Source organism: Elephantulus edwardii, unplaced genomic scaffold (genome assembly GCF_000299155.1).
Source record: "Elephantulus edwardii isolate Elephantulus edwardi_28Jun2011 unplaced genomic scaffold, EleEdw1.0 scaffold00116, whole genome shotgun sequence".
Taxonomy (NCBI): Eukaryota; Metazoa; Chordata; class Mammalia; order Macroscelidea; family Macroscelididae; genus Elephantulus; species Elephantulus edwardii.
This window is the reverse complement of record NW_006399866.1, coordinates 8,662,047-8,684,918: the sequence shown is the minus strand read 5'-3', so window position 1 is coordinate 8,684,918 and position 22,872 is coordinate 8,662,047. Positions and strand designations below refer to the sequence as shown.

The 22,872-nt window shown below is 37.3% G+C and overlaps 1 protein-coding gene and 1 pseudogene across 1 annotated transcript in view; both read right to left on the bottom strand.

The window, feature by feature from the left end:
- SCAI (suppressor of cancer cell invasion) overlaps positions 1–22,872 on the bottom strand; it is a 196,171-nt gene that overhangs the window by 89,726 nt on the left and 83,573 nt on the right. The window contains exon 3 of the mRNA XM_006892570.1: positions 15,240–15,371. Coding sequence (XP_006892632.1) covers positions 15,240–15,371 — 132 coding nt within the window. The remainder of the gene's footprint in view (positions 1–15,239; positions 15,372–22,872) is intronic.
- Positions 5,335–5,727, bottom strand: LOC102846140 (annotated as a pseudogene).

Sequence of the window (22,872 nt, the reverse complement as noted above, 5' to 3'; positions counted from 1 at the left end):
ACAGAAGTCCAGAATGAAGGCTGCATAGTGGAGTGAACTTGGGGGGAGGGATTGCATAACAATGAAAGAGTTTTTCTTTTTCTTTTCAAGATGAAGGGTGAATTGGGGGGTAGGGAGTGGGTAGGAAGAAGAGTGCAACAATGAATGACTGGAAATCCTAAGTCTCTGTAAACTTTCATTAAAATTAATTAAAAAAAAACACCCAAGAACGCACAATGAGATAGATACCATCGCACTCCAATAAGAGTGGCAAAGTTTAACAGGGCATCAATTTAATAGATGTTGGGGATGATGTGGCAAGAAAGGAACTCTTACACATTGTTGGTGGGACTGTAAAATGGTATAACCATTCTGGAAGGCATTTTGGTGCTTCCTCAAAAAGCTGGACACAGAAATTCCATATGACCCAGATATTCCACTACTTGGAATATACTCTGAGAATATGAGAACTGAGGCACAAACTGAGATTTGTATACCAATGTTCATAGCAGCATTATTCACCATCACAAGAACATGTCCAACCACAAACAAATGGACTAAGAAATTATGGTACATTCACACAGTGGACTACTATACAGCAAGCAGGAGCAATATATTTGTAAATTATTACCTAACTTGAGAGGAACTGGAGAGCATTATGCTGAGTGAACTAACTCAGTCCGAAAGGATGAATATTTTATAAAACCATTATTGTAGGATGAGTATAAGAATCCAGGAGGGGTGGAAGAGGTTGGAAGCAAAGGGATGAGGATGTGCCGGGGGAGAGGGGGGATAAATCATTGGGTTGTATACTTTAATGGATGGGGGGATGAGGAAAATGGAAATAATCTGTTCCAATATGTATTCTAATTCTGTAAATAAACTAGTTGTTGTTGCTGTTATGTGCCTTCAAGTCACCTGTGACTCATAGAGACCCTATGTACAAGAGTCCTAAACTCTGCTCTATCCTGTGCCAATCTCACTGTCTCCAACACACCTACCTTGATTACCTCAGTCACTGAATCAATCCACCTCACAGATGATCTGCCTGTCCTGTCCTGTCCCTCCACCCTCCCAAGCATTACATCTTTCTCCAAGGTCTGGTCTCTCTTTTCAACATGTTCAAAATATGTCAAACGAAGCTTCAGAATCCTTGCCTCGAAGGAGCAGCCTGGTTTAACTCTTAGGATATAAACTAGTAGAGAGAAAAAAAAATCTATTTTTTCTTTAACTTTATTCAAATAGATCACATCATATATAATGTTCTACAACATGTCTTTTAAATACAACAGGTTTCTTTTAACTCATATAAGATTATATTAGTATTTCAAGATACATTTATTATAATGTATTATGAACCAATTTATTTCACAAATCCTTTCCTATAAATTGATATTTATAGCTTCAAACTTTTCACTTTTTTTTTTATGTGTGTACCGTCAAATTGGATCTGACTGGTACAGGAGGCGATTGTTCCTCCTTCTTCAGCAGAGCATCTGGTGGATTTGAACCGCGTACCTCTGGGATTGTAGTGCAGTTTCCCAAACTTTTCACTTTTAATAAATACTACAATAAACATCTTTATAGTAATCAATTTAATGAGGTATGCTATATGATTGCAAGGTAAATTCTGTAAATGAAATTAAAAGATGGGAGAGGATTTATATTTCTGCACAAGATGTTAATACAATGAGTAAAGAAAGAAAAAGGTTTTCGTAGCCTTAAATATGCAAGCAGAATTATTTTCATTATTATGAAAATAATGAGCTATTATTTGTGCTTTTAAATTCATTTCCATTATTTTCATAAATAAAAATGAGTATTAGATTACAGCTTAACTACACACTAGCTTCCAGCAGTTATTTCAGATTTTCATCTTTTTTATATCTTCATAGATTTTATAGTGAGAAACTGCATTGTTGTATTTATTAGCTGTAATTGAGTCATCAGCTATTCATAGCAAACGTATGAACAAATAATCAACATTCCCCTATTCTGTGTCATCCTTTACATATTTCATATGCTTGAATCCATTGTTACAGTCACTGTGTCAGTCAACATGTGGATGAGTTTCACCATCATTGCCTCTAAGGAGAATCTTCATTGCACTATCCTTTAAGTTGCTGCTGTTATGTGCCATCGAGTCACCTGCCATTCACAGCGACCCTATGAACAATACCTCTGAAGCCTGGTCTATCCTGAGCCAGGCTCACCGACTCTGACACACCTACTCCCATTGCCCTAGTAACTGTATCAATCCACCTCATCCGGGGTCTTCCTCTCCAGTACTTACTGTCCCTCCACCCTTCCAAGAATTACGTCCTCAAAATAAGTGAGATGGAGCATCAAAATCCTAGCCTCCAAGTATAAGTTTGGTTTCACCCTCTCCAAGGCAGACCTATTTGTTTTTGTGTCAGTCCATGGTATATGTTCAAAATTTTTCTCCAGGACCACAACTCAAAGGCATCAATTCTTCTATAATCCTTAGTCATTATCCAGCTCTCTGATTTATAGGAAGTACTGAGAAGACCATGGACTGAATTAGGTGCACCTTAGTCTCTAGTCTGACATCGTTGCTTCTCAGTACTCTGAAAACATTCCTGACAACAGATTTAACTAATGTAATTCTTTTGTCAGTCTATGGGATGTGCAGTATTCTTCTTCAACATGACAACCCAAAGCCATAAATTCTTCACTGTCTAACTTTCAAATGCATAAGAAGTAACTGAAAAGATTATGACTGGGATAAGATGCATCTTAGTCTTTAAACTGACATCCTTGTTTGTAGCACTTTGGTGCAGCCTCTGACAGCAGATTTTCGAAAGTCAACATGTCTTCTGATTTCTTGACTACTGCTTTTATGAGGGAGGTCTGGTGGTCTAAAGGTAAGAAATTGCTTTGCAATCACAAAGACATGTGGTTCAAATCCACCAACTGCTCCACAGAAGGATGCGCCATCTCTCCTTGTGCAATTTACTGCCTCTAAAAACCTGCTGAAGAGTCAGCTATGAATCTGTTCTGACTCACTGGTACAGAACAACTGCTTCCACAAATGATGACAGATCCAAGTAAAATTAAATTGTTGGCAACTTCATTCTTTGACGCAATTGTCATGATGTTGAGTATTGGTCCCACCCTGAGGACTTTTCTTAATACTGAGATATAATCCATATTGAGGGCTGCAGCAAGTGATTTCAGTCCTTTTTACTTGGAGTAAACAATATTATGTCATCTGTACAACAGGTTGTTGATGAGCTTTCCTCCAATCCTGATGCCACATTCTACATATAGTCTAGTTTCGCAAATGATTTACTTTGCATATAGAGTAAATAGATATGGAGAAAGGATATAACTCTGATGAAGATCTTTTTGGATTTTAAACCACGTAGTGTTCCCTTGTTCTGTTCTAACAACAGTTACTTGATCTAGGTATAGGTTTGACTTTGGGTTTAGCACAATTAAGTGTTTTAAGTGTTCTGGATTTCCAATCTTCTTACCTATAACTTGTTATGACTTGTTTGACAGTCAAATGCCTTTCAGACAGTCAGATGTCTTTGTATAGTCAATAAACACAAGTAAATATCTTTCTAATATTCTCTGCTTTCAAGCAATAGTCACTTGATATCAACAAAAGTATCTCCTTCCAAAGCCTCTTTTGAATCTAGCTTGACTTTCTGGCAATTCTGTGGGGTTTTTGTCTCTTTTTTTAATTTTTATTTTATTTGTGTGTGTGTGTGTGTGTGTGTGTGTGTGTGTGTGTGTGTGTGTGCCGTCAAATCGGATCTGACTGGTACAGGAGGAGATTGCACCTCCTTCTCCGGCAAAGCATCTGGTGGATTCGAACCACATAGCTCTGGGATTGCAGTGCAACTTCTTGCCACCAGAGCTCCCTGCAAGTATGTGTTTTTGGTTTGAGTTTGTTTTTTTCTTTTCTTCACTATTGGTATTTTTAATTTTTTGAAAGTATTTTTTTATTTTAATGAACATTGACAGAGACTTTGGATTTCCATTCATTCATTGTTGCACACTTTCCTCGCTCCCCTCCCCTCCCCCAGCTTGCTTTTCTCTTTGAAAAGTAAAAAAAAAATATTCTTTCATTATACAATCCCCCCACCCCCAAATCCATTCCATTATGCAGCTTTCATTCTGGACTTTGTCATGACAGTAATACCTAATCATATATTCCTCCTAAAGAGTTCTCTCTGTCTTCTGTTTCAATGCAGTATACATTATTTATCTTCTCTTAGTTTCCCCCCAACCCCGATGTCAGTCCTGCTTAACAACAGTGGCACTATGCAGTATTTGTCACTTTGTGACTGAGATATTTCACTCAGCATAATGTCCTCCTGGGTCACCCATTTTGTATAATATTTCATGAGTTATTTGTTTTTTTCAATGCAATGTAGTATTCCATTGTGTGAATGTACCACAGCTTCTCTATCCATTCCTTTGTTGATGGGCACTTGGGTTGTTTCCAACTCTTTGCTATTGTGAACAGAACCACAATAAACATGGGTGTGCATCTATCTGGTTGTGTGGAAGTTCTTGTTTGTCTAGGGTCTATTTCCAGTAGTGGAAGTGCTCGGTCAGATGGTATTTCTATTTCCAACTTTTTGAGAAAATGCCAATATGCCTTCCATAATGGTTGTACCATTTTACACTCTCACCAATAGTGAATAAGGGTTCCTATTTCTCTGAAACCTTGCCAGCATTTGTGGTTTGCTGTTCTGTTAAATTTTGCTATTCTTATTGGGGTGAGATGATATATCATACTTGTTTTGATTTGCATCTCTCTAAGAGCTAGGGATTTTGAATATTTCTTCATGTGTTTGTTAGTCATCTGAATGTATTCTTTAGTGAAGTGTCTGTGCCCATTTTTCAATTGGGTTCTTTACCTTTATCTTGTTGTGGTGTAGCAATTCTCAATTAATGTACTGTTCCAGTAATTTTAAAAATAATCTTCAAGAAGATTTTATTTACATTTAATATTACTGATATTGATAATTTCCAGTCTGTTGCATCACCTTTTTTGGGGGAATGGGAACAAATATAAATCTCTTCTAGTCACTTGGCCAGGCAACAGTCTTCCATATCTGTTGGCAGAGACTGGTCAGCATATGTAGGCTTGCATCTGTTTCCTGAAACACCTCAATGTGTATGCTATCAATTCCTAGGACACATACTACTTCAGCCTAAAAGGTTAGCCCTCCATACCAACTCCATACCATTCATCAGCAGTTTATTTCTCAAAATGGAGGGGTTTTGTTTGTTCACCTTTAAAAAGGATTTTGTAGTTTATTAATCCTCTAGTGATAAAACCTGACAGTCTACACAAATCAAATGACTGGAGAATGTTTACTCCTTTTTGCCAGCTCCCACGTTGGCCTTCACAGTCCCCTTGACTTTCTTCATCCTGGTTTTGTACTCCTTACCCTGTTTCCTTGACATCTTTTTCTTCTTATATAGGCTATGTTGTGCAAGTCTGTGTTTGGGTTCGTTTTTCTTGGCAAAACCTAAGGAGTCGTACATCATACCAAATTCCATCATCTTGTCACCACCAAAGTGGGTTCTGAATCCAAACACAAAGATGACATCTGCTGTGGTCTTGTATATTTTTCCTAGATTTTCTCAAATTTCTGTCTTAGGAATGGTTGCCTTCCCAGGGTGAAGAACATCAATAACCATTTGCTTCTCCTGCAGCAGTATGTTGGTCACGAACTTCCTGGTCTGTATCACTGCGTCATTCATGAAGGTGGCCTTCACTAGTGCAGTTGGAGAGGAATAGAAGACTCCTTCTCACCAACCAAGCATCAAAACAGAGGTTTTAAAAAATTTTCTCGTTTTCTTTCTTTCATTTAAATGTGATTTTAACCAAAATTTATAGGAGAGTTGAAATTCATTCATTAATTGTTGTGGTTGCACATTTTCCTCCCTCCACTTCCTCTAGTTCACTTTCTTATTTAAAAAAAAAAATTCATTCATTGTTTACAATGTAAAATTTTCTCACTTTCTAAAGGTAAATCCGATGGTCATTTCCCACACCCCCAAATGAGATTTAGATGCTATATACAAAGTACTATTTAATAACAGAATCTAAAATTAACTTAAGGTAGTTTGTAAGGTCTGTTAGACAAATCCTTCTACTAGTTAGAGCTTGAATCAGGTTTTAAACTCTGAATATATCATTTGGTCATTAATGCTGTCAGTAGAGATGGAGAATTAATGATCCACAGAATTAAATTAAATGAGGTTCTGTGAAAATTACCCTGTAAGTTAAATGACCCTATATTTCACATTTTGGAGAGGTTATAAATTAGCTGCTATGTTCTATTTCCAAGAGGGCTTTTTCTTTAAACAAAGTAAAAATAACAAAGCTAATCAATCTCTCTTACTCATTCTCTTTTCTTAGTGCTTCCTCTAATCAACGGAAGTTCAAAGAATAAAGAAGTAGGCTGAGTAAACACTTAAATATCTGATTCTCAGAGGTGTTTCAAATGTCCCTTAAAATAAGCTTTTAAAATAAATAAATAAATAAAATATTTAAGTATTTTTATAAAATAATTTTGTTCTTATTATTTAAATAATGAAAATCATTAAGTAGAATAAAGAAATTTTTTTAAATAAATACATAAAATGAAAAATTTTGCTGTTATGATTATGTTTAAAAGCTTCTTTTTTGATCCGGTCCTTAAATTGTCAGCTTTCCTAAAATATGTGGGTGTATATGAATTACATACAGATACACAAGCTAAACAGCCCGACAATTCATGTCTAAAATATTATAGAGTTGTGATTCAAATTCAGATTTTTCTGAACCCTATTTTAATGGGTTTTTTTCCTCTCCAACATACAGGAAAAAAAAAACCTAGATTCTGATTTTAAATTAGTGAAGTTCCTTTCTAGTACTGTATTCATCTCCCCAAGAATAGGGACACTATTAGTCTAAAACAACAAAACAAATATAAAATTCACTGTTCGATGAATCAATCCTAGCTCATAATAAGCCTCTATCAGATTTCCAAAGCTATAAACATTATTAAGAGGAAGCTGGACATCTTTTTTCTCCTGCAGAGTGGGTGGTGGATTCAAACCAACAGAGACAGAGACAGGTAGCTTTTGGATAGCAGAGCAACGTGCTACAGACTATGCCCCCAAAGCCGCAAAGGGCAAGGAAAATCCCAGCTTCTCTAAACAAGGTTTATAGTCAAGGAGCACACTGCTTCATTTGCACATTCTTAACACTTAAAGGATTGTATTTTGGGAAGATCTTTGTTTTAATTCATCAAATGTGTTTAAATCCATGAGTTTATTACAATACTAAAAACAAAGCAAAATCATTGGTCAACATTGGAGGATGATAAAAAACACATTCATTATCTTAGAAACTGGTAAAAGGAAGGAAAGAATTAAGTATTCATCCATTTTTCCTATATGCTGTTAATTGTAACTAAATGGTAAATGAGAGAAAGCAGATATATTTGAGATGCTGCTCATGGAGGGTATCTACAAGGCTGGTGTTGATCTATGTACACTTGGTTTTACTTGCTCACTGGAATAGTGGTGATAAAAATATTTGTCTTACAATAAACTATTAAGGTCTATCTATACTTTATTTTTAAAATACGTATTATTCTTTGAAATTAAATAGTTTTAAAACAGATTGTCTTGACATATAAGAAAAATGGAAAATATGAATTGCTCAGTAAACGACAAACCTGTGTTGTCTAAATATAACAGCCATTAGTCCTGTTTACAGAGTTCTGGTGGCACAGTCCATAGCAAATTGCACCACTAACCCAAAGCCTTCGCATATATGGGAGTTCAAAATAACTAACCACTCCATGGGAGAAAGATGAGCAGTGATTAGAAAATTGTAATTTATAGCCTCAGAAACCCAGTGGAGTTGATTTGGAAGTAATATTAAGTGAGTGTGTAAGCCATCAATGCATACTGAAATGGGGCCAACCTAACTGAAATAGATGTAAGTATAAAATAATCACTATTTCGAAGATTTAGTATTTTTATAAAATATTAATCAATATGTTGATTTTTATGGCAACAAAATATTTTATATCTAAGTCAAATAAGGCTGACTCTGAGAAGAATGGGAATCCCAGAACACTTGATCGTTCTAATGCGAAACTTATACTTGGACCAGGAGGCAGTCGTCAGAACAGAGCAAGGGAACACTGCATGGTTCAAAATTGGGAAGGGTGTACGCCAGGGATGCATTCTATCTCCATACCTTTTCAACCTATATGCAGAACAGATTATCCGGGAGGCTGGGCTCTATGAGGAGAAATGTGGGGTCAAGATTGGTGGATGATTTATCCACAATCTGCGTTATGCAGGTGACACAACCCTGCTTGCTGAAACTGAGGAGGACCTGAAGCGGCTGCTGCAGAGTGTCAAGGACTGCAGCCTACAATATGGATTGAGGCTCAATGTCAGGAAGACAAAGATTCTCACCACTGGACCAATTGGCAGCATCAGGATGGATGGTGAAGAGATTGAGATTGTTCACAGCTTTAGTTTGCTTGGCTCCATAGTCAACAGTCTTGGCACCAGCAGCCAGGAAATTAAAAGGGGCATTGCCATGGGAAAGTCTGCTGTTAGGGACCTCTCCAAAGTGCTGAAGAGCAATGGTATCTCTTTGGAGACTAAGGTGCGTTTGATACAGGCCATGGTCTTCGCAATCACCTTTATGCATCAGAGTTGGACAATGACCAAGGAGGATAGAAGGAGAACTGATGCCTTTGAGCTGTGGTACTGGAGAAGAGTATTGAGAATACCATGGACTGCTAGGAAAACAAACAGATTTGTCCTGGAAAGGGTTAAACCGGGTGGCCTCTTGGAGGCAAGGATTCTGAGGCTCCGTCTAACATAGTTTGGACATGTGAGGAGAGACCGGTCCTTAGAGAGGGACATCATGCTTGGGAGGGTGGAGGGACAGCGCAGGAGAGGAAGGCCCTCTATGAGGTGGATTGATTCAGTGACTGGGATAATTGGGATGGGAGTGTCAGAGACAGTGCGATTGGCACAGGACAGAGCGGAGTTTAGGGCTATTGTACATAGGGTCGCTATGAGTCGCAGGCGACTCAACGGCACATAACAACAACAACAACAAGTCAAATAAAATACCTCTTAAAATTAATTTTTTACAGGTGACTGCTAGAAAACTCACAATTACTGTGAGTTACTGTGATTCATAGTAAATTTCTACTGATGAACATTTCTCTAAGACTCAGAGTCACAGACTGAATTATGTTTTACAAAAATTTATACTGAAATTCTAACTTCTAGAATGCAACTTTGTTTGAAAATAGCATCTTTGAGGGATCTCTGGTGGTCTAGTGGCAGGAAGCGTCATTGCAATCGCAGAGGTGTGCGGTTCAAATCCACCAGATGTTCTAATGAAGGAGGGGCAATCTCTTCCTGTACCAGTCAGATCTGATTTGACGGTACACACACAAAAATAATAAAACAAAATAAAAATATTTTTTTAAAAAAAGAAAATAGAATCTTTGAAGATAGCAACCTGAAGTAATAATAAAATAGGACAAGTCTCTATCCAATCAGAATAACATCCTATAAAAAAGACATACAAGAGAGAAAATAACCGAACCTCTATCTTTCCCAGCATGATGTCTTTTTCCAAGGGCTGACAACGTGTCCAAAGTACTTTAAGATGATTTTTGACCATCCTTGTCTCTAAGGAGCACCGTGGATGCAGTTTCTCTTAGACAGATTTGTTCTTTTTACAGTCCATAGGATGTTCAGTACTCTTCACCAACACTACAATTAAAAGTATTGATTCCTCTTTGGTCTGCTTTCTTCACTGTCCAACCTTCAGATACTTAAGAAGTAACTGAAAAGACAATCCTTGGATCAAGCTCATCTTAAGTCTCTAAACTGACATCCTTGTTCTTCAGCACATTGGAGAGGTTTCTAAGAGCAGATTTTCAAAATACAACATATTTTTGATTCCTTGATCACTGTTACCATGGGTATTGATTGTGGATTTAAGTAAAATTAAATCACTGACAACTTCAATCTTTTCTCCATCTATCATGATGATGCCTAATGGTCCAATGATGAGGACTTTTGTTTTCTTGATGTTGAAATGTAATCTGTATAGAAGATTATAATCTTTGATCTTCTTTAGTGAGTGCTTCAAGTCTTCTTTATTTAATACAAGCAAGGTTGTGTCATCTGTACAACACAGATTGTTGATGATATCTTGTTTTCAGAAAGTGAATTAGAGTGGAATCACTTTCTGCAGAAGATCAAGGACTTTGGTTGGGTGATTGTTGTTGTTGTTAAGTGTCGCTGAGTCACAGGCGACTCATAGTGACCCTATGAAGGAGAGTCCTCGACGCTTGGGTGCCTTTCATCCTCTCTCCAGGTTCATAGGGTTTCTGGAGGCAAGCTATTATGGAAGTGGATGCCACTCCTCCTTCCAAGCTTGTTTTAATTGGGGAGCTCCACCCCACTCTCTGTCCGCACTGGCTAGCCAACCATTAACGCATTTGACATATCAGTGTCACAGTTGGTTGGGTAGGACTACAAAAATATGGGGTATGTGCAGCCCAGGAAGGGGATTAGACAGTTTGTAAACAGGTAAATAGCAACTTTTGGGTGGTTATGAGCTGTTCATGTTGGAAAAGAGTACTGAATATCTTATGGACGGCCAAAAGAACATCAAATATGTCTTCAAGAAAGTGTGGCCAAAGTGCTAAGACGATAAAACCTCATCTCACATACTTGGAGGCATGTTGCCAGGAGAGGTTATTCCTTGGAAAGGACATCATGCTTGGGAATGTGAAGGGTGGCAAAAAGAGAGAAAGCCCCTCAACCAGATGGACTGACACAGTGACTGTAGCAATGGGCTCAAGTGTATAAAAAAGTATGAGGATGGCACAGAAAAGAATAGGGTTCATATCTGTTCTTCACAGGGTTGCTATGGCTCGCATTCAAATTGATAAGTCCTAACAACAATATGCAAATAAAACATGCTGTGGTGAAATAATCCATAAAGAGTTGCATAGCTAATTGAAAAGCCAAGCCTTTCTAGAAATTGAAATCGACCAGCAGCTCCCAAGGTAAAGATGGGTTATCTTCTCCCACATTATTTATAGTCTCAGGAAACCGATGAAAGGTCAGCTATTAGTTCCAACTTGAAGGAAATAGGTGAGTGAGACCATTACCACTTGGTCAGTTTTGCCATTCTACCAGGCTTACATTGAGCAGATTTAAAAGAAAAAAATGAGACTCTCACTACCATCAAGAAAGAGGAAGCAGAGAGTCCAGCAAGCTCACCGGGTCAAAGACTCCCACATGAGGAGAAGCTAGACACAGAATAAGACATAATGGAGAACCAGACAGGCTTAAGACAGAACAGAAGTGGATCTTCCACCTCTTGCAGCCAGAGCCTTAGCTTAGGCGGGGAAGGGGGGGGGAGTGTGTGTGTGTGTGTGTGTGTGTGTGAGAGAGAGAGAGAGAGAGAGAGAAGTGGCATAATTGGCAGAATCAAAAAAGCTTTGTATTAGTGGCCCAGAGGTATGAAGCTATAGGTTAAGGGAAGGTTTGTTTTTGAGCATACCTAAGAAAAAGCTGTCCTAACGGAGGAATTAATTCCTGAGTGTTTCTAATCTGAAATGTAAAGTGCTACTTCCCTAATAAACCTCATAATCATGAATAATGTCTATGAGTTCTGTGTGGCAACTGTAATGCATTAGCAAATCTAATGGCAAGAGCCGTGGGAGAAATGGCGGGTGTTAGAACTGACAGAGGAAGGCAGTATGGAGGCATATGTGATCTCACAGAAATGGTTTCTGTGCTCTTCATGTTGTTAATGGGAATTCTTTCCTCTTGTAGAGTTGATGGAGACTGGACTCTGCTACCCTTGCACCTCCCTGTTTTTACAGGTGGCAAAATGATGGAGACAATGAAACTAAACAGTATTTGTTATACACTCCTACTTAGAAACAAGAGCATCTTAAAAACAGGCTTTGAAAGGAAGCAATATAAATATTTCATTCTTCATTTGCCTATTGGAATGAAATATAATAAAGAATAATTTACGTGTTCATATTTTTGGTTAAGACCATTACATTTCACGTCAGGAAAAATTTTTATGGTTTCCAAAGCTTGTCTTCACTTCATGTATTTGCTCCTCTGATGTCAAGTTATTAATGACAAACTTGGAGGCCTCTGTTTTTGCAAAACAATACAAGTTATGGATATCACTGATAAGACACAGCTGTGTAATTCAAATACATGCCTCAAGAAGGTGCCTTATATAACTGCACCAGTATTCTATTCTGCTTCAACAGCCTGAGTCACCATGGTAACTAGAACCTTGCAAGCATTTAGGTTTTTGATCATTTCCTAACAGTATTCAAGGCTATTTCTAACATTATTCTCACTTCATTACTACTATAATTACATGCAAGAGCTATTTTGAGCAAAACACCATTCATTTTATCCAGTTCTTACTCACTTAACTATGTTTTCATATACAATGGATGGAGGGAGAAAGAGCTAATTTATGATGCACATATTATGAGAAAGTATTTTCAGACAAGAAAAATATTCCATTAAGATATTCATGGCTCCTAAATTAAAAAAAAAAAGATATTCATGGCTCTGAGAATTTATAAAAATAGCTTAAAGTAGATTATATAAATAGCTTAAGGTAGAAAGGCACACACATTCAGAGCAAAAAGGAAACTTATCAGACACCAACTGGGGCATTAAAAAACACCACCTCAAGTTTTTCATGCACCCAAATAAACTTTTTATTTTACTTACAAAGAGTTAAAAAAAAAGTAAGTATAGAATGCACCAGGGCATTTAGAAGATGCTGTTTTCTTTTCTGATCGGAATATAAGTTACATAGAAATGACATTAGTCTATAAAAATGAACCTCTTATAATATTTATAAACAGTATATGCACTGAAGGAAGAAAGGTTCAAAATTACAAGCACAGAAAGGGAAAGAATGTCCATGGGAATGAATCAGTCAAAAGCTAATGCCATTCCATCTGGATTCCCATATTTGTCTCAATTCCCCATCTCTGATGTTGGCCCAGAATGACCACAAATATATCTTTGTTCTCTAATAGCACTATGACTATGATCCTCTTTTTTATTCATTCCAACACAAATACAAGATGGAAAGAACAACAAAAAACCCTTTTCTTAGTTATTAAAAAAAATCTTGTTTCTTTTAAAATAAATGTTTAAAACGAATAAACATTTGAAAGTAAAGGAGTATTAATTCATGTAACTTAAGGTTCAAAGAGCTTCTTTAGCAAAGAAATAATGAGAGTAGAATGGAAATGCTACCTCACTTCTCCAACATACTATGATACCATAATTTCAGTCCCCGAAAGAAATACAAACACTAACAGACTTAAGAGAATAGTAAATATACCTCTTTTCAAACAGTAATGTTGAACAAATAAAACACTAATGCTGAATTTAGAAATAATACTTGAATTTCTAAAATAAGCACAGAAAACATACATATACCAGACACTAGGAGATAGTCAGGCCCTCAGAAGAGACCAAGCTCAGCATCAGGGCAAAGAGTTAACACAAAGCTACAACAAAGTTAATTTGGAACACAGACAATATATTTCATAAATAAGGGGTTTTTTTTGTTTAATTTTTTATTTTATTATTTTTTTGTATGTACTGTCAAATCAGATCCGACTGGTACAGAAAGAGACTGTCCCTCCTTCTCCAGCACAGCATCTGGTAGATTTGAACCATGCACCTGTGAGATTTCAGTGCAGCTTCTTGCCACGAGGCCACCAGAGCTTGCCAATAAGTAAGTTTTCTAAATCAAAATAATGTAATACATGATAATTTTATAATTTGCTTTTTTCCCTATTTTATATCAAAGCTAACTTTTTATTTATATCTCCACCAAATTTCTTTTAATAGTTCTTTATGTATCTTATTTATCCCATGTATAAACACTTATTGCTGCTAATTTCAACTCAAAGTGACCCCAACAGGAAAGAATGGAATTTTTCCCATAGTCTCAAAGGCTGATGCAATCACATACGCACGACAAACTGAAATAATACAGGTTACCTTCCTTTGATTATTTTTTTTCAAAACAACTATAAGGTATCAGCTTACCCTAGTAAAAAGAGCAAAATTCAACAGAGCAGGAAACAGCAAATGCTGGTGAGGCTGTGGAGGAACTGGAACCCTTATTCACTGTTGGTGGGAGTGTAAAATGGTGCAACCATTATGGAAGGCACAGCACTTTCTCTAAAAGTGGGAAATAGAAATACCATCTGACCTAGCAATTCCACTACTGGGAATATACCCTAAAGAAACCAGAACTTCCACACAAGCAGATAGATGCACACCCATGTTTACTGTGGTTCTGTTCACAATAGCAAAGAGTTGGATAGAGAAGCTGTGGTATATTCACACAATGGAATACTATGCTGCTTTGAAAAACAAGGAACTCATGAAATATTATATAAAATGGGTTACCCTGAAAGGAGCTCTGGTGGCCTAGTGGCAAGACGCTACACTGTAATCTCAGAGGTATGGGGTTCAAATCCACCAGATGCTCTGCTGGAGAAGGAGGGGGCAATCTCTTCCTGTACCAGTCAGATCTGATTTGTCGGTACACATAAAAAATAATACAATAAAAATTAAAATTTAAAAAAAAATTTAAATTAAAAAAAAAAAAAAGGTGACCCTGGAGGACATATGTCAGACATTATGCAGACATATTATGACATTACAGTCAGAAAAGGACAAATACTGCATAGAGCCAATGTTGTAAAATGGGATTGACATAGGGGTTAGGGGAAACCTAAGAAAAGAAGGAATAAATAACAGAGAGAACTGTTTAAAAGGAATATAGGATTAGCTATTATTTTCATGGCAAGACTACAGAAAAAGAAATGCATAATAAAGTGGACTGTGGACTTGGGGTGCGGATTGTATAACAACGAAAACATTTTTTTCTTTTCAAAGAGAAAGATGAACTGGCACGGAGGGGTGGGCAGGGAGGAAAATGTGCAACAATGAACGATGGGGGAAAATTAAATGGAAAGAATATGCTGTCAAAATATGTTTCATGGAAAAAAACCATGCAGTATCAATAATTAAAATGCATTTTAACTTTTTAATCCTAACTCTTAAAAACCTAACCATCAACCAGAAAACAAGAAAGGAAAAAGAAAAAGAACTAGAGAAGTTTAAAACATCAAGGGCTCACTAACCTTAACCCATTGAACAGTTGTTTAGATTTATCCAGGAGATAGCAAAAGTCTGTAACTGTTTTCCTCTCTCCTTGAGGAATGTCATCTTCAGCACCTCCAGAGGACATGATTTCTTGAAGAGCAAATTCAGTCCTGTAAGAAAGGATATGCTCATCAAGTGAAAGGAAAAAGATAAGAGACATTATTTATACCTTGACAGTATAAATTTTCATTTCTAAAATAGATCTAGAATTCTTCTAATTACAATCAAATCAATAAAATAATTTTAAGTGTAAGATGATGAAAAATAAGCAATCTCACATGTTAGTGGGAGTAAAACATGGTACATCACACTTAAAAGCAAGTTTTTCAAATATGCTTTCATCTGTAGTATTTCTGAAGGCTATAAATCCAGGCATTGGTTAATCTAAAATTGTTGAGCCCTTTGACATGTTGATCCATTTAGTCTATTCTGGAACATCATCCTGTAAAAATTATTGTAAAAAAGAAAAATATCCAACCCATAATTATACTTATTTCAATATGATAATATTTTAAAACAATATAAAGGCACCAGAGAGGAAAACAGTTAAGTACTTCACAGCACATTAACTACTGAGCTCCTCCATCTCACTAATTTACAATTATATTGAAGATGAAGTAATAATGACACTAAAAGGGATATAAAATCACATACACATGAGTGCATCTAAATCCCAAAATCAATCTCCATAATAGTCTATGTGTTTCCTACTGCCAAAGGGGCCCTTTAGAGTAGTGAGAGAAGATCTTCACCCTGAAATCCACAGCGTCCCTTTTCAGCAGGAAGTAGCTAAGAGAATACGCCATCCCCTTTTCCTTATGACTCAGGGTGAAGTCTCTCTCAGGGAGGAGTGATAGGGAATGGCAAAGGACACACTGACAAAGAAGATTAATCAGAACTGGCTTTGACAAGCACTGTGGCATTTGGACAAGAACAAACTGGGAGGAGGGTAGAGAGAATAGTGCAACAATGAATGAATGGAAACCCAAAATCTCTGTAGATGTTCATTGAAATGAAAAATAAACAAAAGAAAAAAAAATCACATACACATGTTAAAACTAAACTGCCAAGTCCAGCCTATCTTTATATATAACTGAATCTATTAATCAGCCATTTTTATAAAAGCAAGTTGTTAAACAGTTTGCATACGATCAACTTATAGTAAACAAAAGAAAAATCATTTGTATTTACACATGGAGATAAGTCCCTGAGATAACACAGGGAAATGGAATCCTAGCGTATGAGTAAATGGGCAGAACAGACAAGGGGCAGAGACTCAGGTGTGGTTCCTTTATTTTGGAGAAGATTTTTCTCTCCAACACTGTCTTGAATAGGCAATTGTTGTAAGGCAACAATTGTCAACAAGCCAACCGGTTTCAGAGGCTGCAGGATAATATAACTGTGGCAGCACTGTAGCCAGCTGGTAGGGAATGGTTTACATTATGGTGGTGCTTACATGTTCACATGACACGGTTTCCCACCACTTATTTGCACACACTATGGGCTAAGTGATTTTAATGCAGGAAAAGAGACTTTAATAAGTATTAGGTACAAAAAAAGTGTTTAACATTGACATAAAAGATTCTTCGACTTGGTTACATTTCTTCACCATTTTTCCCTCAGAGTATCATTCTCATTCTCTAAGCCAAGAAGAAATAAAAGAAAACTACGACACTAAAAAAACATAAAAATGTATTTCCTGTATTTGTAAAAAAAAAAGTGAACTGTACACTGAAACTGAAACTTTTAAAAAGATAAATTAGAGTTAAAATAAATTAAGACTTATGCCAAGAATATTCAATCCGCTGAATAAATCATTTGAGAAACTGGTCTATCAGAAAAAATGTGGCATCAGGACTTGAGGAAAACTCAAAAACTGTCATTGTTTATAGAATGTGGAGGATATTCGAAGCACTTATTGAAGAGGATCAAAGACTAAAACCTTCACGATGAATTACTTCTCAACATCAAGAAACCAAAAATCCTCACCAAGGGCCAATAGGCAACATTATGACAGAGCAAAAACTGAAGTTCTCAAGAATTTCATTTTACTTGGATCCACAATCAACATCCATGCTAACAACCTAACAACAGTCAAGAAATTAAAAGATATGTTTCACTGGGAAAATCTGCTGTCACGGACCCCTCCAAAGTGAGCAATAATGTCACTTTAAGACTAAAAGTGTATGTACACCCATATTTATTGTGGCTTTGTTCACAACAGCACAGAGTTGGAAACAACCTAAGTGCCCATCAACAAATGAATGGATAGAGAAGCTGTGGTATGTTCACACAATGGAATACTACGCTGCATTGAAAAACAAGGAATTAAAAAATATTATACAAAATGGGTGACCGTGGAGGGCATTATGCTGAGTGAAATCTCTCAGTCACAAAGTCACAAATACTGCATAGTGTCACTGCTGTAAAATGGGACTGACATCAGGGTTGGGGGTAGAGTGAGAAAGATGGGATAAATAATGTACACTGCATTGAAACAGAAGAGGGAGAGAACTGTTTAAAAGGGATATGTGATTAGGAATTATTGTCATGACAAGAATCCAGAATGAAAGCTGCATAGTGGAGTGGACTTAGGGGGACGGATTGCATAACAATGAAAGAGTTTTCCTTTACTTTTCAAGGAGAAGAGTAAATTGGGGGGCAGGGAGAAAAGTGCAACAATGAATGAATGAAAACCCTAAGTCTCTGTAAACTTTCATTAAAGTTAATAAAAAAAATTATAAACAACAACAACAAGAAAAAGACTAAAGTGCACGTGATCCAAGCCATGGTCTTTTAAAAAAAAAAAAGAGGTTTTTCTTTTTCTTTTCAAGGAGAAGAGTGATTTGGGGAGGAAGGGGTGGGTGGGGAGAAAAGTACAACAGTGAATGACTGGAAACCATAAGTCTCTGTAAATGTTCATTAAAATTAATTTTAAAAAAACCCTGGAATGTGAATATATTCTTTTAGAATTAGAATGCTCACATAATGAACAGCACATCAGCATTTTATGTACCACTGATGTAAGAGGATACAACTGACCCATGCAGGGAGTATAACAGCTCTTAGTCCTACACAAGTGTCCACTAAGAAGTCCCCAGTCACCAGAGAGGAGGTCTTCTTGAGGTGATCATCCGCTACAGGCTCCACGCCCTACATGGAATCCACTCCAACACCAACTGACCCTCTTGCCACTCCTGACTCCAACAAAGAGCCCAGAGACCCCAATGGGCACAGGCATCCTCCTAAATGACTTGAGAGGACTTGAAAGCCCTTGATCATACAGCACTTATGGAATGGTTCTGTGTGCCAGGTATGATAAGTATGTGGTGGTACTTCAGTCACATCCTATCACATGCTTGCACAGTTAGGTAACCAAAAGTTAGCAGTGAGAAGCTGGAGCCCATCTCTGTGCCAGGTTTTCCTGAGCCCTTTCCTGCCTTTGAACATTGCCCCACCCTGGGTGTTAGCTCACTATCAAAAGGAGGTACAAAAAGATGGCAAAAAAATGGAGCAAAAGATCAGGGGATTAAAAAAAGTAAAATAAATACCCAGCACCTCTATGGTACAACCTTTCAACTGCTTCCTAAGCATCTGAAAGTTGGACAATGAATAAAGATGATAGAAGACTAAAAGCCTCTGACTTGGGGTGCTGGTAGAGAGTACTGACTATCTCACGGTCTCCTAAAAGAACAAACACGTCTCATGGAAGAAGTGCAATGAGGGCATTCTCCAATGGGAGGCAAGGATGGTAAGATTTTGTCTTACATATCTTGCGCATGCTATCAAGAGGCAGAAATCCTTGGAAAAAGACACTATGTTAGGAAAGTCAGAGTTAGTTAGACCAATAGAGGAAGACGCTCAACCTAATGGACAGACAGTGAATGTAACATTGAGCTTGAGCATGGCTGGCGGAAGATAGGGCAAAGTTCTCATCTGTTCATAGGATTGCTGTAAGTTGTAGTTGATTCGACAACACCTAACAACAACACAAGCAACCAAATTAGTTTATTCTCATTGCTGTTGAGTTAGAACCAAGTCATAGTTGACCCTCCAGCAGTTTTCCAAGGCTACAAACTGCAAAGGAGATTGTCCTCCTTTCTCCCTCTGAGTAACTGTTGGATTCAAACTGACAAAGAGGCACAACCTTTGGGTTAGCAGTGAAACACTCTACAGCCTATGCCACTGGAGCTCCCTAGCAAATAACCAATATTAATGAAATAGGTGCTCTGGTGGCACAGTCTATAAGTCCTTTTGAATTATTTATAACCTTGGAAACCCATGGAAGGTCAGCTATGAGTAGGTTTTGACTCAACAGTAATACTTTTATAATTCCACACAAAAGTGCCTCAAAAGAAAGGCCTGGTATTTGACTTCTTTTGTGTGTGTGTGTGTGTGTGTTCTGCTTCCATAAAATAAACCCTTATGATGCATGGTTCTAGTATGAAAAACTGATTTTTCCACGAGTTAAAACTGATTTAATTGAATCTGTATTAACAATGTAATAATACATTGAAGAATTTCATGAAACAACATATGAGCAAGAGCCTACGGTGATGAAGAAAGTTCAGGCTGCCTTGAAGGAAATAGCAAAAAATAAGGCCCCAGGAATAGATGGTATACCAATTGACATATTTGAGCTAACAGATGCTGCCCTGGACAGGCTCACCAAACTGTGCCAAGAAATCTGGAGAAGAACCAGTTGGCCAACTGACTGGAAGAGATCTATCTATATCTGTTTCCATCCCAAAGAAGGGTGACCCAACAGATTGTGGAAACTATAGAACAGTATATTGATTTCACAGGCTAGCAAGATTCTATTGAAGATTATCCAAAAACAATTAGAACAGCACATAAGCAGAGAACCGCCAGAAATCCAGGTTGGGTTTAGAAAGGGTCGTGGTACTAGAGATACTGTAGCTAATATTAGATGGATCTTAGCTAAAAGCAGGGAACACCAGAAGAATGTATATCTGTGTTTCATTGATTATGCAAAGGTGTTTGACTGTGTGGATCATAACAAACTGTGGCTGACTCTGAGAAGAATGGGAATCACAGAACACTTGATCATGCTAATGAGAAACCTATATTTGGACCAAGAGGCAGTCATCAGAACAGAGCAAAGAAACACTGCATGGTTCAAAATTGGTAAAGGCGAACGCCAGAGATGTGTCCTGTCTCCATATCTTTTCAACCTGTATGCAGAACAGATTATCCGGGAGGCTGGGCTCTATGGGGAGAAATGTGGGGTCAGGATTGCTGGAAGATCTATCAACAATCTGCTTTATGCAGCTGACACAACCCTGCTTGCTAAAAGTGAGGAGGACCTGAAGCGCTTGCTGCAGAGGGTCAAGGACTGCAGCCTCCAATATGGATTGAGGCTCAACATCAAGAAGACAAAGATTCTCACCACTGGACCAATTGGCAGCATCAGGATGGATGGTGAAGAGACTGAGATTGTTCACAGTTTTAGTTTGCTTGGCTCCTCAGTCAACACTCTCGGCACCAGTAGTCAGGAAATTAAAAGATGTATTGCGATGGGAAAGTCTGCTGTTAGGGACCTCTCCAAAGTACTGAAGAGCAATGGTGTCTCTCTGGAGACTAAGGTATGTCTGACACAGGCCATGGTCTTTCCTATCACTTGTTATGCACCAGAGAGAGTTGGACAGTGACTAAGGAGGATAGAAGGAGAATTGATGCCTTTGAGTTGTGGTGCTGGAGAAGAGTATTGAGGGTACCATGGACTGCTAGGAAAACAGATTCACCCTGGAAAGGGTTAAACCAGGCAGCTCCCTGGAGGCAAGGATTCTGAGGCTTCATCTAACATCCTTTGGACATGCTGTAAGGAGAGACCGGTCCTTGGAGAGGAACATCATGCTACGACGGCACATAACAAAAACAACAATTAACAATGTAAGAGTGAAAATACATATACCAAAGAAAATTTAGAAACAAAATGTGATACACACAGCTATGGGTAGTACATGGGTAAACAGAGTACTCAAGTGTACCAACTTTATTATTATTATGTTATTACATTATGTGTATTGACATTATTACTCCGCAGTTCCATTGGTTTCAATAAAACAGGAAACAACACTGTAAATAAAGGAAAATTCCCCAAACCCATTGTTGTTTACTTAATTCCAGCTCATGGTGACCCTACAGGACAGATGAGCACCACTTGTAAGGCTTCTGTAATCTTTAGGGAAGCAAACTGCCACACTCTTCTCCTGGACAGAAGCTATTATGTTTGGACCATCAAACCTCTCTGTTAGAAGCAGAGCTTTTAACCACTGCATCATTAGGGTTCCGGAAAAGAGGGAAACAAGGTGAGAAATGAATAAAGGTATATAAGAAACTAAATGAAATATAAGGAAAACCTTATTATAAGAGAAAACATTTATCTACATCATATACTAATAAAGAGATTTTAAGACAAATTGTAAAGAGGAAATGGTTGTAAAATTAAGAAAGAAGGAAAAAAACTATTATGTTTTCTCAGCTGTACTGGACAATAAAACTAACTTAATGGATATGAAATTGCCTTGCAGGTTGTAATGTATTCTAAAATTGTTAGTTCTAAAACTGTAATAAATGGAATGAAAAACAGCATATATTTATAAAAAAAAAAACCACAAAAAATAAGCACAAAAAAAATGTTCAGCATATACGTGGGGAATGAAGATGATGCCTTTGCCACATTCAGTGCAAATGGAACAAGGAAGCAAGCTACTGCTTGATGCAGATGGTATTCACATGATATGAACAAATGTCAGAGCTCAAAAAAGCTGGTCCTCACCAGAATGTAAAGCATCTCCATGTATCAAAGCTAGCATAAAATTATCATGAAATATACACAAATTAGTCACTAGGAACAAATTTTCTGGCTTATTCAAGCACATTCTTGATGTTAAAATTACACACTAGAATAATAATTTTAAGAAAGATGTATAGGCACTAAATGTTCAACTGATGTTTTTCCGCAAATTGAATAAACTATGCAGACAAAAAAGAATTTAAGACAAGAAAGCCAAGGAAGAAGACTGTGGAGCAACAAAGACATAAACAACAGGTCATCTGAAAACACTGTTACAAGAGGCTACAAAGAATGCATTTTGCTATCAAATGTAGAAGAAGAAGTGCACCTATCTAACTCACATGTTGTTTTTGTGAGGCCAAGTCATTTTTCGATTCAAAGCAATAGTTAGTGACAGTGTATAAGTGTCCTTAAGTACAATCTACACGGGAGCAGACAATCAGGTCTTCTGCTTGAGTTACTGGGTAAGTTTAAACATTAGACTTAGCAACCGAGCAACATTACAGCTACTCATACACCCAAATAAGCAAATGCTAGCCCTAATTAAATGAAAACATGGCATAATTTAAGCAGAAAGCAATGTAGTGAAGAAAAGTAAAGACTTACAGGGGAAAATTAGGGAGAAAAAAGGTACTAGTTAGAAAAGCTGAAGATTCCACTTACTACATTGTGCATTCATCTCCTCTACCTCAATCAAACCAAAACTGATACTGAGGAAACTGAGCCATGACCAGCTTGAGATATTTAGGGAAAGGAACAAATAATTTTCCCTACTCAGGGTACTTGAAGAA